We start from the raw sequence: 19,950 nt of genomic DNA on the forward strand, positions 1-19,950 counted from the left end.
GCGGGCCCCGGCCGTGCCCGGCTCTCCCTCCTCCCCGTGACGCGCTCCCTCCGCCCGCTCCCTGCCCCTCGGGGCTCTCCCTCCTCCCCGTGACGCGCTCCCTCCGCCCGCTCCCTGCCCCTCAGGGCTCTCCCTCCTCCCCGTGACGCGCTCCCTCCGCCCGCTCCCTGCCCCTCAGGGCTCTCCCTCCTCCCCGTGACGCGCTCCTTCCGCCCGCTCCCTGCCCCTCAGGGCTTTCCCGGCTCCCGCCCGCGCTCCCCAACATGGCGCTGGCGGCGGCCGAGCGGGGCCGCGGCTGCCTCGGGGCGCTGCGGCGGCTGTGAGTGCGGGCCGGGGGAGGCCGCAGCGGCCCCGAGCGCGGGCGGGGTTGGGTGCCGGGGCAGCCGCGGGTGCGGGCCGGGGGCGGCCTGAGCGGAGGAGCCGCGGGGAGCTGCCCACAGCGGGCTCGGAGCCCGCCGCCCAGCCAGGCGGGGAAGGGCTCTGCGGGCGTGAGGGGGCACATCGGAAGGCCGGGCTGCTCCGTGGGAAGGAAGAGCAAATAAACCCTCCTGTGCCGTAGGGGATCGTTGTAGCAGCTGCCGCGGGTCCCGTGAAGCTGTCCCGGCCCCGGGGTCTGTCCGCAGCCCGTGCGCAGGGAGGGTGACCGTGACAGCTGTGTACTCAGTGTTTAGGACATGCACGGATTCCTCCTCCCGTTGTTGTAACCGAGCTCTCCTTGGGTGGTGCCGAGGACGTCCCGTGTCTTTTTGTCCGATAACGCCTAAAGAATCTGGACTTGATCCAGATTTCCGACTTTGTTTTATATACTAGTTAAAACAGTTCAGGAGTTTGCTTTCACAGTTCATCCAGTCACGCACTGCCTTTATCTCATTTAGTTAGCATTAATCATTTGAAGTTTAACTTTCCATTTCTAAAAAGTCTACATGGCTCGCTCTTGCTCTTTCACATTCTTTTCTCTTGCACCTTTGCTCTACAAAAGCAGCTCCTGTTGCCTTTTAAGCTTTTTTATTGTTGCTCACGTCTTCTTTCCCAAATACTTTATGAGTTGGCCTCTGTAATAAATGAATACGTGTTGTTGGCTGTTCTATCTGCCAAAAAGATTTTTTGCTTGTTTAAGAAAACTCTGTGATTAGTTTTGTTTGAATGCTACTAAAAAAGCAAGGGGATAATTTTTATTGTGTCCAAGTGAAAGTACTTCGGGAGGGATCTGGTGAAGTTTGAGCGACTTCCCTTGCTATACCTGAAGATGATCTGTGTAAATAGATGTATCAGAAGTTTCAGTGCTGTCCTTCTCTCACCTGAAAATAAAAGTAGCTCAGTTGCCACTTCTTCATATGCACTTGTAACACTTCTGTCCCTTTATAATTGCACAGGCAATGGAACCAAGTACAAATATTTGTGAAATGGGCCTCAACGACAGGTATGAGATTTAAGTTCTTTAGCTGCTATCTTAAATTGCTGTGCAGTGTGGATGGTTTTAGAGCGTTGGTTGCTGAAAGACTGCAGGATTTTTTAATAAATATTCAGTATCTCCACAGTTTTTGAAAGCAGGAACCTGTAGGTAACCTAACAGAAACCATCTTTAATGTTTAAACAAAATTTTGTATACTTTTATCTATCATATTTAGGTTCATGGAAATTAATGAAAACTATTTTTTGTGATTTTTTTTTTTTTTTCCTCTGGGTCCTTTTCTGATGCAAATGCTGCGAAGTCTGAGAGAATTTTTTATAGACATAATGGTATTTAAATATATGAACCATAGTAAAGGGGTTTGGCAAGATGATTTAAATCACTCTACGGTCATATTATCTAAAAAGTTACATTTGAGAATCCAGAGGTCTATTTTCATTTTATTGTTTAGTCTTAAGCTATTTAGTTCTCACTGAGAAGTTTCTGTCAGTGCTGGCCTTACACTTCTGTCAAGTTGTGGCTGCTGTCGTGACAGTTTGTAGAAGTTTGTAAGTCACTTTGTAAGTTGGTTTTGGCTTAAACAAAAACAACAACAAAAATTAATACCTTGTTATTTTTTTGTCACTGTGTATCAAGGGGAGCAGTGCTCTTCGTATGTAAATCACTTCTGTTGTGATTTACACGACACAGCTTTGATTGTTTCCTAGTTAGTCCAGAAGGTTCACAGCACAACTATAAGCATCAGCGGTTATGTAGAGGTGTGGTTTTTAGGGTTAGGGTATATTTCTTGAATTCTAAAAAGGAAAAAAAAATGGTTTAAGCATACTTCTCCATAGGGACTATGAATTAAAAAATTGAAGAGCAGCTTGGAAATGTTTTTGGGTAAAGCATGCTTTTTTCATTATTGAAGAAATGCATAAACTTTATAAATAATGCAAAAGAAACCAGAATTTTAAAATTGCTTTGTTTCCAGGAATGTTTCTGTGGCGTGGTTTCTTACTGTGCTTCATCCTTTCAAGCAGGAGGTCACAGGATAGGGAAGATCCTCATTGCAAACCGAGGAGAAATCGCCTGCAGGGTGATGCGAACGGCCAAGAAAATGGGGGTGAAGTCGGTGGCAGTTTACAGTGAAGCAGACAGGAATTCCATGCACGTAGCAATGGTGAAATATATTCTTTAATTTCATGGCTGATGTCCGTTCAAAACAGTATTTTTCATTGATAAGTTCCATGTGTAAAGCGGATTTGGGTGCTGATGCAGTGTTGATTTTCACTTGTGTAGACCTACTGCCAAGTTTTCCTTGTATGGATGGAAAGTTTGCCTGGTCTCTGTCTCAACACCTGACAACTTTACGGGAAGTGCATTCAAGTTTGACTCTCTGACTCTGGACAGCCAGGGGTTAGAGAATGAACTGGGATTTTGGGGAAAAAGTCAGAATTTGTTTCACCCAGTTAAACCTCTCCTTGAGGAAAGGCAGTGATTTAAACTGCAGTCTGATAAGTGATATAAGTAGCTCAGAAACTCATTTGAATTTGCTAGTAAACAGCCTCTGTTGTATGTATTATTTGTAAAACAGGCAGATGAAGCATACTGCATTGGTCCACCACCCTCACAGCAGAGTTACTTGGCCATGGAGAAAATACTGCAGGTGGCCAAGGTCTCAGCAGCACAGGTGAGGAGGTCAGGGCCTTACATTTTCTGTTACTTCCATGTCTTAATTCTTTAGTTTTGTCATCTTGCTTTTCCTTAATGATCTATGAAGTTTCTGAGTTCTCTAAACTAAACTGTTATAAGAAATTGGTTGGTACCATTATTCTGTTTTAGGCTATTCATCCTGGTTACGGCTTCCTCTCAGAAAACACAGAGTTTGCAGAGCTGTGTAAGCAACAGGGAATCATCTTCATAGGTCCTCCTTCATCTGCTATCAGGGATATGGGTATTAAAAGGTATCTATTTCTGATTTGTTACTTGGTTATGCAGTTTACAGCTTGGCAAAGCTGATTTTGTTAACAAATTACCAGTTGCTCTGTAATTGTTTTATTTATTCAATTTGCATTGCATTTTTACCGTTTTCTTCAAAGGAATAAACTCTAGGTTTATAGATTCATGAAGAGATACAAACAGCGAAGATTGTTCAGTTATTGGGATTTTAGTAATTAAATAAGTAATGATTCTACTTTTCCAGAATTGAAGCATTGCAGTGGTAAAGGTTCAGCAGTCAGATTGGGTGGGTCAAAAGAGCAGTGGAAAAGAAGCACCAAATCATCAGGGTTGTTGTGGCTCATGTAAAATGATAAGTTTACTTCATCACAGAGGATCTTATTCCTTGATACTTAGATCAAAGAAAGACTTTTAAAGTATGAAGTATAAATCAAGAATATGGAAATGAAGTTATTACTGACATGGGAACTGTATGATAGTAGTTAGAGAGAATTAACTTTTTTATCACCTCATAATGTGAGAGTAAATTACCTCAGTAATTTAACAAGCTTTGCATGCATTTTGGAAATTAGAGTTATTATGCCTGAGTGTTTTATGTGTGATATGAATATAGCCTCTGTAATGAAAAATTTTGCTTTTGTACAACTTTAAATATTGCAGGATACAGTGTTGTAATTTGAAAATGTTAGATTTTGGCATCTATAATGTGGAACTGAAGTCACTCTAAAATCCAATCCTGCTAGGAGAAAGAAAAATCTTTGTTTAAAGCATGTGCTGAATTGCAGTCCAATGTGTCCAATCTGTGTAACACGCCTATGCAAGTAGTTCTGTTGAGGTCTAGTGTGGAATTATTTTCATGCAGAGAATTAACATTGGGAACGTTAGACAGGTTGGAGCTTAAAGTAAGAAAAAAATATTATCATCATTCTAAATATAAAACTGTTCTGTCAAAGCACTTCCAAAGCTATAATGTCTGCTGCTGGCGTTCCTGTTGTTGAAGGTTATCATGGGGAAGATCAGTCTGACGAGTGTCTAAAGGAGCATGCCAGGAGAATTGGGTACCCAGTAATGATTAAAGCTGTCCGTGGGGGTGGAGGAAAGGTAAGGAACTCATCTGTCCGTCGTGTGCTGTAAAGTTACCGTGTCTCAGGATCTGTGACTCAATATTCTAAAAGAAAACAAAAACTGGAAAAGCACTTGTTGTTAATATTTATTATTAATGGCCCATCTAGCTCTGCAAAATCTCATTTCCCTTTGAAATGCAGAAGATAAGTAGCTGGAATAAACTGGAAGAGTTTTGTTTATTTCGAAGGATCTCCAGTAATTCACATAAGCAGAAAAGTTGTGCTATGGATTTGTGCAAAATGAGATGACTTTAAATTGTTATTCTGTGACTTTTTTTTTTGCTAACAGTTTGAAATATTGCATAACAAATTATTAGAAATACCATTTTGTGTCTAGAAACTCTTTAATGAGTGGTGAACTCCCAGTCTAAATCAGATTTTACTCTGAAATAAATGTCTATAAATAAATTACAATGGAAAATTTTAATTATTTCCAAAATAGCTAGATTTTTTTTTGTAAAAAATAAGTTTTTCTCTGCCAGCTTTGGAAAATTTCTATTATATTTGAGGACAAGATTGAATTTTGTGCTCACTCATGTCAATGGAATGATAATACCTATTTTTTACAATTCTTATGGCACTGTCAGTGGGATTAGGATTATCTTAATGGAAGATGATGCACAATTCTGCTAATGTGTATGAAAGGAGAAAAAGTGAAATAAAAGATCATTTCTCACTCTGTGTGTACAAGATTTTTCATTCCATGCTGTATTTTTTGACATTTAGATAAGCTTTTTTCCCTGTGTTTTAGGGCATGAGGATTGCTCATTCCGAAAAGGAGTTTCTGGACCAACTAGAATCAGCAAGGAGAGAAGCAAAAAAGTCTTTTAATGATGATGCAATGCTGATTGAGAAATTTGTAGATAATCCAAGGTAAGAATATAAACACTAATGTTTATTCTCTTGTTAAATAAATGTAACTAGCTTTGTTGTAGGATTAAAATTGGTTTTGTACGTCTGATTTGCACTATGAAAGTTGTTAATTTGGTCAAAATTGTTTATAATTTATTGAATTTCTTGTAGTGGCTTTGTTTTGAATGACAGAAATTAAAATGCTACTGCTTGGGAGCCATGGCAGTGAGAGAGCTTTCTAAACTTGATATACATCTAGGAAAAAAATCACTCTATAATATTTAAACCATACACCTTAGTCAAGCTATGGTGGTGTTTCTGCTGCCCTCAGGTGTCCTAAACCAGTTATTTAATCTTCCTTTATTTTGATAATTCAAGTACGAGTGAGAGTCTAGCTAATGCCTGGCCTGTGATACTGAAATTTTTTATAAAGAACATCTCACAGAGACTGTTTGATACTGTTGTACTTTACATCTGTTTTTCCTTGAAGCATCACTATAGGGAAAGCATTTATTCCAAAGAAATTGATGGTCTGCTTATGCTGTCAGGTGGGCATGAGAAAAAACTAATTTCTGGGGAATTTCTTTTGCCAAGATCAGGGGATTGGCAGAATGGTGATGTGTTTTTAGTAGCTTTATGCACAGAATAAAATTCTGCCACCTAAGAGTTGTCCTTTGAAATGGTGTTTTGAAGTGAGCAGTGTTATTCCTGATCCAGGGCTGCTGCTTTCTCTTGTGAGTTGCTGTACAGTAAGTTATGAGGGAAATAGTGATTATCAAACTATAGTGAAGTGTTTTTACTTTTATTATAATAATTAAGAAGGAGGTAGCAGCCTTCAGATACATCTTGCTTATCCTACAGTCTCTGAGATTTCACTGCAGTAGTTGTTATTAGGAATCCTCTTTCATTCAGGAGATTGAGTAAGTCTAAAACAGTTAAAATCCTTCATAATAGCAGCCTCACTTCTACAATTTTGGCATTTATTTAAGGGCAGACACTTAAACTTATGAGAAATCCTACTGAAATGTGTATGTTTAAAGTCTGTTTGGGGCATTAAAATACAATAAAACATTTATTTTTATGGAACAGGCATGTTGAAGTCCAGGTATTTGGTGACCAGCATGGCAATGCAGTGTATTTGTTTGAGAGAGACTGCAGTGTGCAAAGGAGGCATCAGAAAATCATTGAAGAGGCACCAGGGGTGAGCAGAAAATTGTAAATATTTTTGCTGAACTGACATGTTTTTATAGTAATTGCTATCCCCCATTGAGTGAATGTAGTGGGTAATAATTTATTTGTAATCCTCAGACCTGTTTTAGTTTTGCTGCAGACGATGTTTTAATTGAAAAATAACCTACATTCTTTAGGAAAATGATACTCAAAGCAGTATTAAGTAGATTTCAAGTATAACATAAATCAAGGTTTCACTACAGCTGGTAAATACTGTTAAATATTAATGCATTCCAGGTTTAATATCACCAAACTTAACAATAGTTTGTTATATTTTTTTTTGAATTATTATTATTATTATTTACAGCCAGGAATCAGTCCAGAGGTTCGAAGGAGACTTGGAGAAGCTGCTGTCAAAGCAGCTAAAGCAGTGAATTATGTGGGAGCAGGTAAGTCTGGGGAGGTGCAGCTTTTAACTTAATGAGGCTCTAAGTCTCAGGCAAATGGCATCTGACTGTTTTGGAGGATGACACACATCCCCCAAATTTTTGAGGTTTAAGCAAGTAATCATGTAGTTAATTCTGGTGTAATTACAGATTTAAATTAGCATACCTGAGCTCAAGACCAGTAGCAGCTGAAGCATAGAAAGAAGACATTTCAGGGCAGATAATTTTGTCAACTCAATTGTTGGAAATTGAGCATTATCAATTAATGAGTTGGAGCTGAGCAAGGGGAAAATAATTTCTCTTTTAGCATACAGAGGGTTATACTTTATATGCAAACAGTTGAGTCTTTAAAAGAAAAACACAACTCACTCGCACCATTTCCCAGATGAAAAGTAACCTAAAATTATTTTAACTTTGTTTTGTCACTGCTTTCTTTGGATATTTATTAAAAAAACTTACATACCGTATGAATATTCAGAATACTTTGAGACAGTCTTGATGCCCTTTTTAAAATGCTGATGAGATGCAGCTCTTACTGTAGAAAATGGCTACGAAACAACACAGGTTATGTAAATGTACAAGGAAACAACCCTTCTGTTTTCAGGCCTCAGTTTTGTGACCCTTTGAGATTATTTGTATGAATTTAATGAAATTCAGCGTGCCTGATTTAGAAATAATAGTCTTGGTGTAGTTGAATGAAGTGTCTTGGGTGTCTTTTCCATAAATGGACACCTGAGGTGCTCTTTGATGAAGTGTCCTTTTTTTGAATACCTCAGGAACAGTCGAATTTATCATGGACTCCCAACATAACTTTTACTTCATGGAGATGAACACCAGGCTGCAAGTGGAGCACCCAGTTACAGAGATGATCACTGGAACAGATTTGGTGGAATGGCAGCTCAGGGTGAGTGGTAATTGATTTTACGTGTGGAGTTCTTCCTGAGTGCTCTGTGAGAGGCCAGAAGGGTTTCCATATCCTCATCTCCTGCTCAGCTGGCAGGGTCGAGTTTCCTGTGCTCCACAGGAACAGCTCACATTGCTGTATTGGATGTAGAGCCTTGTGTAGGTGCTCTGAATTTCAACCAGTCCTCTCCCACCTGTGTAGAGAGAAAATGTTTTTAAAGTGTATTTAGAGACATTACAGACAATGTGAGGAGGAGGAGGGAGTAGGGTCCTGATCTTTCCCTTGCTACGCTGAAAGGTTTCTAAATCTCTAATTGAAATGTATCTGAGGCCCAAAAATCATTCTTGCATCAGGTTGTAGGAGGAAAAAACCCTCACAAAAACCTGTCTGGTGTAATACTAGTATAGCCACATTCTGAAATAAATGTACAGTGTGGTGGACTGGAGCAGGGGATTTCCTCACACACCCAATTTGCAGAGGTTATTCACATGTTCAGATGTTCACAGGAAGTTTTGGGTATTAGGGAACTTGAAATAAAACCCAATTCTGTTTGGATAAATCCAGAAGTGAGGACAACAGCTTAAGTAGGGTGAGATTAAGGGTGGGGAAGTATTTCTCGTAATCAGAAAGAAAATTAAAATGGCAAATGCTGATGCAAAAAAAGGGGACTTTTGTCTTCTTTATCTGAGCATGGAAATTGAGAATTCAATCCTGAGTTAGAACAGGGATCAAACAACACTGGAAGAAGGAGAGAGAGAAGGTGGACAGGTTCAGTGGTCTTGGCACTGTTTTTCTCCTTATGCTTTTCAAAATGTGCTTCCTAGTTGTTCATGTTTAGAAGAAAGTTAATATTTCATATATCAGCACTCCAGAGTATTGATCCTGCATTAAAGAGAAAACCTATTGTTTTCAGGTTGCAGCAGGAGAGAAGATTCCTCTAAGGCAGGAAGAGATCCTGCTCCAGGGCCATGCATTTGAAGCTAGAATATATGCTGAAGACCCTAATAATAACTTTATGCCAGGAGCTGGGCCGCTGTTGCACTTATCCACCCCCTCAGCAGATCGTTTCACCAGGATAGAGACCGGAGTCAGGCAAGGTAAAACTGAAGGCAGTGATGGAAGAAGGAATAATTAACACCAAGAACTTTGCTTTGTAAGCATTTCCCTCTTTGGCCTAAATAAGTTTATCTAAAAGAGTCTTGTTGTAAAAGACTCTAAAAGAGTCTTGTTATAAAGACAAATCCTTACAGAATTATCCTTCCTTATGATTTTCCAGGTACTTTTGGTCAGTCAGTGAATATTTTTTTTACCTCTTCTTTGCCTGTACCCAAATTAATATCCACTGGTTCATGGTGGTGACATTCTCACTGTTAAGCAATCCTGCATTCTGATTGCAGTAAAGAAAATTGAATTTGAGTAATGTTGCCTCTGTAAAGATTTATAAAATGTCTGTGCTGAAGTTGCCCTTGAAATTGAAATGCCAGCTCACATCATCATGTCCTTAAACAACTTTTATCTTGAGAGAAATGTGGCCATGAATTGTTCCCGAGTCGGATGCCATGTGCTGTCCAGTACTTTGCATTACCAACTTTCATGAATACTTGGTTGCATATTACAGCATTTTTGTTTTATTGCCCCATTTTAGGTGATGAGGTTTCTGTGCATTATGACCCCATGATTGCAAAGCTGGTTGTCTGGGCTGAGGACCGACAGGCAGCTCTCAGAAAGCTGCGCTACAGTTTGCACCAGTATAATGTAAGTGGAAGGAGCCCGGTGTGAGATTGCAGCTTGAGCCATCAAAGTGTGCAGAAAATACTGCGCTGACACAAAAGTGGTTTCCAAAAGGGAGCTTGCGTTGCTATTGCTGTTTCAAATGCATTAGTTGTTTGCAGAAGTTGTATTTTTTCCTAGTTTGCAAACTGTTTTCATTGGTGGAGTGAGTAAAAACAAGTGTGAAGGCCAGCTTTACACATAGATTTTTAAGTCTGTGGTATCTTCGGTTTGAAGATGCACCTGAGACTTTGTGGAAGGGTAAGACTAAACATTTTCAATTGTAGTGTGAGCTTTCTCACACTTTGAGGGTTTCTTAGGTGGAATTTGTGTCAGACAATGTTTGCTTGTAATTTTTAATTTATAAAAAGAAGGAAGTTTTTAGACTTATACGTGTGGTAAAGAAATATGCTGTCAGTTCTTTTTAAGAAACGTTGCGTTTTTCCCCTGTGAAAACTACAGGTGTTATAACTGTTCTCAAAAGTGGAATTCAGAAGGTTTGGCTTGAGGTGAGACAGAATATTACTTGTGCAGAACTTTATTGTTTTAGCTAAAAATGAAATTTACTCCAAGGGAAAGAGATAAAAGAATTCTCTTGCCTTTTCCAGATTTTTCTTAGCAATTCTGAAATGTTGACGGCATAACATAGTTATCAGTTTCACTGATTTCTCTAAAATAATTATGTGTTTCATTAGTTATTTTGCACTACAGGAAATGGATAGTATCTAGTAAACTTACAGAAGCCCCTGTTCTACTTTTTACTATTGATATGGGATACTGCAACTATTGTAACTCATTTTTAATAAGAAGCGCTTGTCAAGTTAGGAATGTTCTTTTAAATATTCAGAACACGATTTTCCAAAAGTAGGGGTTTTTCTGAAATTACCTCCTGTTAACTGTTTCTGGGGAACTCTGCTCAACTTCACAGTGGGCAGAGGCAGCATTGAGAAAACAGAGAGCTTTGGAGAAAGCAGCTTTTGGGTTTTGGTTTGGTTTTTTGTCTTTTTACAGTCAGTGGCTTAATTGATAATAAGACAGAGCAGTTGAATGAATTACATTTTATTGATAAACTTTGTGAGCAGAAAGCTGTGTATTCATAACTCAGTTTGGCAAAATGCTTCTGTTTCTTTGCAGATTGTAGGATTAAGCACTAATATTGATTTCTTACTGAGCCTGTCAGGACACCCACAGTTTGAGGCTGGAAATGTGCACACTAATTTCATTCCTCAACACCATGATGAACTGTTTCCAACCAAAAAAGCAACTCCACATGAAGTTATGTGTCAGGCAGCTCTAGGGCTCATATTGAAAGAGAAGATGCTAACAGATGCTTTTAGAGACCAGTCAGATGGTAAGGATCATTGTTTTGTATTGTTTTATTTTATAGTTCACGTGCAGCTATTTAATTTGGATGTTCTTTATTTGCTCTACTTTGTGCCTGCTCAGGGTTCTGCCTTGTGACATCTCCCAGATATTTACATACAGAGCAGACTATAGCTTTTGATAAGGATCAGATATGGAATGTATCACCACTGTAATGCCCAGAGTGCTTCCCAAAGCCCTTCAGACAGGCACTGTCTGAAAGACCTTGGGATTCATGGTCAGTGACACTGGGAGCTCTTTGCTCTTGATAAGCACAAGCAGTGGCCTTGTGCCTCTGTTATTCCTGCAGTTGGCCCAAGATCTTCAGACAGAATTGGCTGCTCAGAATGGGAGAGGCACTGGGGTTTAATGGAATCTTCACCTAAAGGTTAATCAGGACCTGCTGTGGTGTAATAAATTCCCATGTTCTCTGGTCCTGTTCAAGGATGTGTCCATGGAATCAGCCAGTGCTCTTAGTTTCTTCATGGTTTCTGGAAGTCTCACAGCATCAGTTTATTCAGTGTTGGAGGTCAAGGAATTGTCACTCTCTGTGACTGCAATATCTCCTCAGTCTTTTCTGTGCAATATAAATACATAAATATGAAGGTAGTAACAGTAAGACAATGATTTTAAGTTCTAAGTGTTGTGTTTTGCTGAAGTAGAATGAAAATAACGTATCTGTGTATTTTGTGTTTTAGATAAATTCTCACCGTTTGCATCCAGCACTGGCAGAAGAATAAATATATGTTACACTAGAAAATTGTCTCTGCTGGATGGGGAAAACAGTAAGTTAATAAAAAAGTCTGTGGAGGGAAGGGAGGTTCTTGATGGATAAAGTTATTTTAGCTGATGCTTGAAAATTCAGGCTAAGAAACAGCATAGAAGCAGTATGAGTTTTACGCAGTGTGAGCTGGGAATTCACAGAATTGCATATTTAATCCACAGTGTTAGATCCTGAGGACTTGTAAACCAAATTCAAATGACTACTAATTAATGTTCATCATTTAAATGAATGAGGTTGAGATTTTAAAAGGAGCAGAGTGCCATTTACTTTCTTTGAACTTCATTTTGGTGGCAAAGAGCCTACTATTTTCTCCCCTCACAAACTTGTTTCCTGTCCAGATAATACAGATCTCAGAGTGTGATTTCAGGTGTTCATCTTTGAAAGAAAAATTGTCTGGAATTCAGTATGAAATCTGCAGTATGTTGCAAGCTAATCTGAAAATACTTGTTCTTATCTTAGTGTTGGTAGGCCTCATTTTTATCAAGAAAGCCTTGATACTGTTTATATGTCATCATTCTCCAGATACTCTAATTAAATCTACTCACACATGCATATTTTGTTTTATTGAGCAGCTGTGGATGTAGCTGTAAGTTACAATCAAGATGGGTCATACAAAATGCAGGTAACAAGTACAAATTTTTCAGATACTCCATTAGATGAAAGTCCATTTCTTGTAGATTTCTCTTAGTATTAATTGTTACTAAAGTTGCTTGCTGATTACAGATGCTGGATTCTGTTTTTAGTTTGCTTGTATCCATTGCTATATACTGTTACTTTAACCTGAAATTACCTGTGATAGATGCTGGATTGGCATGCAAGTGCTTCTGACACGGCTAAGAAAAGTGTTTGTATTTTTAGTATTTAAAGGTATTTTTCTTGATTTTTCTTGTTAAATTTGCCTGTTTAAAACATGGGAAGTTAGATTTAAATCTGCATTTAAAAAGACTTTTTTTCCACAGGGCTGCTGCTCTATTCTGTGCATGAGAATGGATCTCCTGTGGGATAAATAAAAGCTTTCTAGAGCATTATCTGCAAGATAACACTTTATTTTGAAGATGGAAGTTGGAGAGTGATTAGCAAATGAGCTGAGGAATCTTCTGGTTAGATAATTGAATGATACCCCATAGAATTGGCTTTTTTGTCCGTGCTATAGAGCTCCTGTAGTAAACAGCTCAAGATGCCTTAGTTGTAGATAATTTTGTGTGTGCACATGTGAGAGTCTCCAGTTGTGGCTTAAGGGGCTTGTGTTTGGCTGGGTGCTGAATATCCTTCTTGCATCCCCTGTAGCTGAATTTCTTAATTTTCTCGGATTTGGCACCCAGAATTGATGCATGCTCAAGAATGCTGTCTCTATAGTTCTGCATCTTGATTTAATAGTCAGAAAAGAGGAATAAAGAGAATAAGTATTTTATGAACTGCTTAGACTGTATAGAGATCGGTGTCCTAGAAAAATAGGGATAAAATTATTGTGCTTTCAAGGGTATAACCACATCATGGTAACTCAGGCCGTTACTGATATGAAGATTGAGATAGCCCACATCCCTCCTGTAATAGCTGGGTTGTTTTGAGTGTATTGATTATCTGTGTAATGCCTGACAGCTTTTACACTTGAGCCTTATCTCTGAAGTCCCATCAGCAGCAATGAAAAGAGGCTAGAAGGGATGTAGGCACCATTTGTGGAGGGAGAATGTAACTCCTAGGGAAGAAGGAAGAATGGGGGTTGACATGGAAATAGAGAGCAGCTGGAGATAAGAGAGGTAAAAACATAACTGGGGGCTTATTTTGCGGAGGACAGTGCCTCTGGAGTGTTTCAGATCCTGTCCTGGGGCAAATCAGCCAGAGCAGGTGGCTGGGCCTGGAACTGGCAGGCACTCAGTGCTCAAGCGAACAATTTCTGCTGAGGGATCAGTGCCAGATCAACAGGATCAGTGCATGTTTTCAGTGGAAGAATAATTTGCAGCTATGTAAATGAAGACCTGAGTTTTATTTCTGCTTGTACCATCCTGAAAGACCAGCAAGTCTCTGATTCTGTGCTCAGTGATGCCAGACTTGGCAGTAAACCTATGGGTGAAATGTAATGTATTTACCTTTGTGTTCTTACAGTCTTTGTGTGCTGCAGTGGTGGTACAGGTGCAGCTTCCACTAAGGGAAGGGTGGAAGGGATGAAGGGTACTCATAAATAAATGACCTTTCTGTTTGGTCTTTCTTTTGCAGTTTTGGTGTCTCATTGGCACTGTTTTCCATTACTGCTCTGTTCCTTGTAGGTTTACTGAATATGTTGTAGTTCTTGTCCTGCAAGCTTCCAAGACAGAGGAAGTCACCTCTCTTTTGGAAAACATTGTAGAATATGTCAGCTGAATGCTATAGATTCTTCAGTTTGAAGGAAGTCAAGATGCTAGGACAAATGAAAAATACTGGATTTTAATAGCATCACTAAACTGAATATTCTGGTTGTTTTGTTTGTTTGTTTGTTTTTATTAAAAAACAGTATATCTTTGTTTAAGATAAAAATTGTCCTGAGGGAATATATTAGATCATTTGATGAGTTGTTTGTATTGGATACAGAACAGTCTCTTAACTGAAAAATAAGGAATACATAAGGTTTAATTTTTTTTTTTTTTTTTTTTTAATTTCAGAGTTGTCTGCAGAACCACAGGTTGTGAGGGTACAAACAATCTTTTGATTTACTGCTTGAGAAGGGTTAACCTTTGTTCTTATAAAAGCATTTAACTTTCAGATTCAAGATAAAACATTCCTGGTTTCTGGAGAGATCTTGAAAGAAGGTGATTCACTGTACTTGAGGTCTTCAATAAATGGAACAGTGTCTAAGTCCAAGTTGGTCATTTTGGACAACACCATTTACCTGTTCTTCTCGGTAAAATTCCTTTCTTTATTAGCACAAATTTAAAATTTTTGGCATTTTATCCATGTGAATGAACGATATAAATTGCAATAGAATGTGAACGAGAATAGCAATTTCAGTTTCGTACTTTTACCTATCAAGTTTTGATACTTGTTGCATTATTGTTCTATTCAGAAATTCATGCATGAGCAGGGATGGTACAAATACAGGGTTTGTACAAAGATCCACATGGAGCTGCTTTGTCACAGGGGTTGTTCCTTCCTTGCTGGTCCTTCCAGCAGCTCGTGTGACTTTCTAGGCTCAGACACTGGCAGAGCAGTGACTGTGACAGTCCTGGTGCAGCCCTGACCCCAGGGTCTGCCACCCTCAGAGCTGACAGCTTTGCCTCAGCCTGGATCTGCTCTTTCCCTCTGGCAGCCCATCTCCTGGTGCTGTTGTGTCGTGTTGGTAACTCACCTGTCCTGGATTTTCTTTTTGCAGGAAGGCAGTGCTCAGATTGGCCTCCCTGTGCCCAAGTACTTGTCTGCAGTGAGTTCAGGGGCAGGGCCGAGTGGAGCTGTGGCGCCCATGACAGGCACAGTAGAAAAGGTAATTATAACAACATGGGTGGGACCTGAATTCTCCGATACATTCAAATGGACTCGGCAAGAAATAGTGCTTCTGTGCTGCCAGGAAAGACCTGGGGCCAGAAATAATCAGTGTTGTGTGACTCCTCACTGGAAAAAGCTTTGTTGACTCTTGAGTTTTCAGCAGCCACCCAGGGTTTTTTAAGGCTTCCATTCTTTCTCTAGAGCTCTGGAAGATCTGAACTAATGCTATTGCTTAACTAATTTTTTCTTCATCTTAATTACTTCCCAAGTCAAAGCTTCCTGAAGTGTTTCAGGCCATTTGATTCATTTCACGTAACAAGAGAGTGAGGTGTACTTGCAAAAAAAGAAATACTCAGAAATGCCTCTTTTGTTAAGCTGTGAATTTATTTCTTTTTCTTTAGCTGAGCAAGTCTTATGCATTCTCTGCACAGTGACAAAGTTTGAACAGAAAGGTTTTCTGGAGAGTTTAGTGGTTCAAGGATTCAACCACTAATAAAAAGGCATGAAGGGTGGAGTACGTGGAGGGTGGATCTCTGACATCCTGAATGAACACTCCAAATGAGAGTAATTGTTGAAAACCGAGGTGGCTCCTGCCATCTTCTTTCTGAATGTTGTTTTAAAGACTTTAGGGATTGGCTCCAGGAAGAGGTTCTTTCTCACAATAGAATTGCCTCGTTCTGTAGACTCTGCCTTCCCTTGAAGAGATCTGTGTAGAGCTATTCCCTATCCAGAGAACTCAGATACCCAGACCAACAAAAATAAAAATAAGTATGAGGCTGTTTTGCAAAACCTCACTCCCTCTGTGCATCGTGTTAGTCGAGGTCCAGCTGATTTTGAATGGTACAGACATAAATGACTTTTCCCCCCAATTTTCTCCTGAATTGCAGGTGTTTGTGAAGGCAGGGGATAAGGTTCAGATTGGAGACCCTCTAATGGTTATGATAGCTATGAAAATGGAGGTAAGTGACATATAAAGGTTTTAATTACTGAGAAAATAAATATTGGCTCAAAATTTAATAATTTTTGGTTGCATTATTGAAGTTCAGTGTAGAGTGCAGCATCTGCTGTAACATCAGTCTTGTGTCTGACTAGATTTCAGAGGATTATATTTGCTGGCATTTTACTAACAAATGTTGATTATGTAATCCATGGTATTCTGCAGCTGTTATAACATGCATTTGGGGGGTGGTGTCAGGCCTTCTGTCCCCTCCTCTCCTTTGACTTTTCCAGCACAAAACTGTCTTGGTGTGTCTCTTGCTTCCTGGTTGTGATCCTGGCACGTGGATGTCTGCAGTTACTTCAGGCGGAGATTTAGCTAACGAGGACTTTGTAAATTTGCACGGGATTCTTCTTGTGCATAATCCTTTTTTTTAAAAATTTTATTCTGAAGTTTTATGGGGAGTACACTGAGGATTCTGTGTAATTATCCACACAGCAATCAGAGGATTGGCATTTTGGTCATTTTACCTTGTCATAGTGCTTGACTGTGGCTCAGATTGCTTGAATTACAGTTTCTGTAGCTTGAACTGGTTTGGTTTGACTATTAGTTTAAAATAAATCTCAGTTTGTGGCAGCAGAACTAACACTGCTAAGAAAGTCTGCCTTTCTCTTATCGCGTTCTTTAATAAATTACATTCAAATTCTATTAAATAAAACTGTGTGCTCTAAAAAAACATACACACAAAATCCTTTGCAGTTGGATGCTAAATGTGTTTGTGCCTCTCTGACATTATCTGTTTTTTTAAGTGCCATGGAAATATAAAATCTAAAATTTAAAAAGCAAATTATTATGTAATGAATCCTTAGATGTGAAGATTTAATATCTGATCTTAAATGTTTCGATGCTAGACTAACCCTATGTAGAAAACTACCAAGAAGCCAAAGCTGCAATATCAAACTAACCTGGTACAATGACAAGCAGACTGGTTGGTGTGTAAGCCTGCTGTTCTTTACTGTCATTAGTAGCTGTATTTGTGTTTTATCTGCATTTTGCCAAATATCTGCCCACTAAAAGACCCCTCCTGACCAGTAAACAGAAATATATATAGTAAATAGAATATATATAATAAATATAGTATTATATATTACTGCATATATACTAAATCTGCAAATTTCTCTTAAGGGAACAAGTCTGCTCTCTGATTAATACTTTGGATTAAAACTGTGTTATTTCTGTTTGGTATTTATTACAACATCAGAAAGTATTAGTGAGTTAAAATAAGTCATGTTTTCCTACTGATGATAATTCATATGATAATTCATACAAATGCATTTTATGGCATTTTTTGCCCCAGTATACTTATTAAATATTCATGAGAAAATAGCACTTGAAAATGAACTAGGATAATGTTTAAAAGAAGGTTTAAAATAAAACATGTCAGAGGAAGGAATTAAGTGTGTTAGTTCTAATTGGACCAAGGAGTAATTCTAGCATTTGCTGTAGAGAGAGAGGGGATGGAGCCCCTGAGTTGTCTGCTGTTCACTCTGGCTGTGTTTCTGTGCAGCACATCATAAGGGCTCCCAAGGCAGGAGTGATTAAAAAGGTCAATTTCCAAGAAGGTGCCCAGGCCAACAGACACGCTCCACTCGTTGAATTCATGGATGAAGAGGCAGAGTCAAAGTAAAATTCAAGGAAGGTGCATTTTATTTTTTCTACTTTGATGATTTTCTCCCAGAAGAAGATTTCTTCATATTTTCAGCAAACTGTTTTATATGAATGGGGGATTTGTTTCCTTTGCACTTCCTGCATAGTTTGACTGTAAATTATGCTGACTTCACTGAAATTTGGGTATCACTATACTGTAATTGTATTTATGACTTGTGGACCTATGTGATTGTTGTCCAGTGGTTGTTTGCCTGTGGAAAGGCATTAGACTGGAAGAAGATGTGAAACTCTGAAAGGATCAGAGAGGTTAATAAGGACTATAAGGTACAGACAGGTTGGGCTCTTCTGCCTACTTATTCACAGCTGCCTTTTTTCCCCTTAAATATGTGAGGATTGATTTGAAGGAAATCTGAAGGACAGTTGTTCTATTTTCTGGCAAAATTCACGTTTGTGGCTTATGTTTTTGCCTTAATAGGGAATTTAGGATTGTTCCTTAGCCCAGAATTCCTCTCAATCATTTCTGGTGCATCTCTTTTCCCTGTTTACCTCAGTGAATCATGAAAATTTGCATTTCAAAAGTTATTTTAATATACCTCAAAATATCTGATACAAAGCATTTTTCAAATACATTTGCTACACTAATCAAAGTTAAAATGCAACTGCTTTCCAAAAATACCATTTGAACTTTAAACATGAAGTAGTAACATAGAAAGACAAACTTACTTAATACTTAGTGTGCCAAAATACAATAGTGATTTCAAAATCATTGCTGTTACCATATTGTTCATGTTCTAGTGTATTTCTTACTGGCTGGAATGAAGTACACCACAGTCTTTATAGCAACATGAAATGTTACTAAGAATAATAGATTTTTTTGTATCTACAAGGTTTCAGAGGGAAAGTTGTTAGATTTTTGGATATGCAAAGAAAAAGAATTCTCAGACTAAGCATACTGATTATTTGCCATAAATTTATTTAAACTTGTTTAACCCGCACCTTAGAGAAATAAGGGAAAGAAAAATGTTTTAATTGTTGCAAACTTTGGAAGTCTTTTAATTTTTAAGTTAATGTGAAGTTCTGTTATCATACTAAGTTTTGATATGCTAATTTAATCCCATAATCTGTTTTATGCTGCAGAAAGGAACAATCAGATGCTGCAGTGGTCCCAAACCTGTAGTTAAATCTGTGCAAATGGACCCTTACCTGAAATCTCATTTCTGAATCAATATACAGTGTCATGGCGAATTCTCTGATCTGCTTTTATAATTGTGCAGCCTTGTCTGCAGTGCAGAAAAGTGGTAAGAAAGCAATGGCTCTGGATGATCTGTGTATTTAAAAGCATACTTTAATGCTTTTCAATTTCTCTTCCCATCCTATGGTCACCTAGCAAATAATTAAACTCCAGTGATCTTCTTGTAGAATATTGCCACGGTGATTTTTATTTACTGCCAAATAAAAATTAAGCGTAACTTTGAATATTTGTTTTGATTTTTCTCCATTTTGTTCTTTCCTTGGTTGCTTCTGTTTGTGCATTGGATTAGAGGGTAAAGCAGCTGTTTCTGTAGCATCTGATGATGATGAGCACAACCTGCAGATCGCATTTAGGAGGCAGTAATCCAGACACTCGTGATGGTTTCATTGCAGGTGAGGTTAGGCACTTGTTTTATCCAGAATTGAATCTCCATACAGAAACATGAGCTCAGCCCTGAAGAGACTCAGCAGCTTGGCATTTATTTTTTCTCTCTCTGTGGCATGGCTGTTTCTTGACCGACTTTGCTGCACTGAATCTGTACCAAAACATTAAAACTCCCAGCAGGAGGTTCCCTGCCTGCTCAGTCTGCACAGCTTGCCTGCACACAGCCAGTGCAGCAAAACACATTCCCTGGGAGCTGGCAAAATGTCCTCCCTTAGGAGCCAGGGGAGACAAATAATCTCACCAGTGTTCATTTTCCCTCACTTCTCAAAAATTAGCTGTTTTTTTTTAATCTCCATAGGTTTCTACTGAGACAGATTTTTCAGATAGTGATGGTTTTGTGTATTTAAGAAAAATCTCTTGCAGAAGTCACTGTCAGTTTGCACACTTGAAATGTTTTACTGCAGTGTGATTTAATTGAGCTTGGAGATGCTC

General features: G+C 38.8%; 1 protein-coding gene across 3 annotated transcripts; it reads left to right on the forward strand.

Moving 5' to 3' along the window:
- Window positions 1–236: 236 nt before the first annotated feature.
- MCCC1 (methylcrotonyl-CoA carboxylase subunit 1) lies at window positions 237–19,298 on the forward strand. Of its 3 annotated transcripts, XM_058422004.1 has the most exons (20): window positions 237–319; window positions 1,374–1,420; window positions 2,431–2,573; window positions 2,988–3,083; window positions 3,236–3,357; window positions 4,306–4,453; window positions 5,228–5,349; window positions 6,418–6,529; window positions 6,866–6,947; window positions 7,721–7,848; window positions 8,762–8,945; window positions 9,494–9,603; window positions 10,753–10,969; window positions 11,679–11,765; window positions 12,337–12,386; window positions 14,502–14,639; window positions 15,108–15,215; window positions 16,105–16,176; window positions 17,722–17,853; window positions 18,960–19,298. In XM_058422004.1, the coding sequence occupies exons 1-19, from the start codon at window positions 264–266 to the stop codon at window positions 17,839–17,841; spliced, it is 2,142 nt and encodes a 713-aa protein (XP_058277987.1). In that variant the 5' UTR covers window positions 237–263; the 3' UTR covers window positions 17,842–17,853; window positions 18,960–19,298. The 3 variants fall into 3 exon arrangements, with proteins under 3 accessions (XP_058277987.1, XP_039930099.1, XP_039930100.1); XM_040074165.1 differs by having other exon boundaries at window positions 17,722–19,298; XM_040074166.2 differs by having other exon boundaries at window positions 2,434–2,573; window positions 17,722–19,298.
- The last annotated feature ends 652 nt before the right edge of the window (window positions 19,299–19,950 follow it).

The sequence above is a fragment of the Hirundo rustica genome, chromosome 10 (genome assembly GCF_015227805.2).
Source record: "Hirundo rustica isolate bHirRus1 chromosome 10, bHirRus1.pri.v3, whole genome shotgun sequence".
In the NCBI taxonomy this organism is placed as follows: domain Eukaryota; kingdom Metazoa; phylum Chordata; class Aves; order Passeriformes; family Hirundinidae; genus Hirundo; species Hirundo rustica.

Excerpts from the sequence above, each read along its gene's own strand:
- MCCC1 (XM_040074165.1), top strand. The coding sequence starts at position 264 with ATGGCGCTGGCGGCGGCCGAGCGGGGCCGCGGCTGCCTCGGGGCGCTG. Across the intron at positions 6,530-6,865 it reads TCATTGAAGAGGCACCAGGG|CCAGGAATCAGTCCAGAGGT; the intron begins GTGAGCAGAAAA and ends TATTATTTACAG. Across the intron at positions 9,604-10,752 it reads ACAGTTTGCACCAGTATAAT|ATTGTAGGATTAAGCACTAA; the intron begins GTAAGTGGAAGG and ends GTTTCTTTGCAG.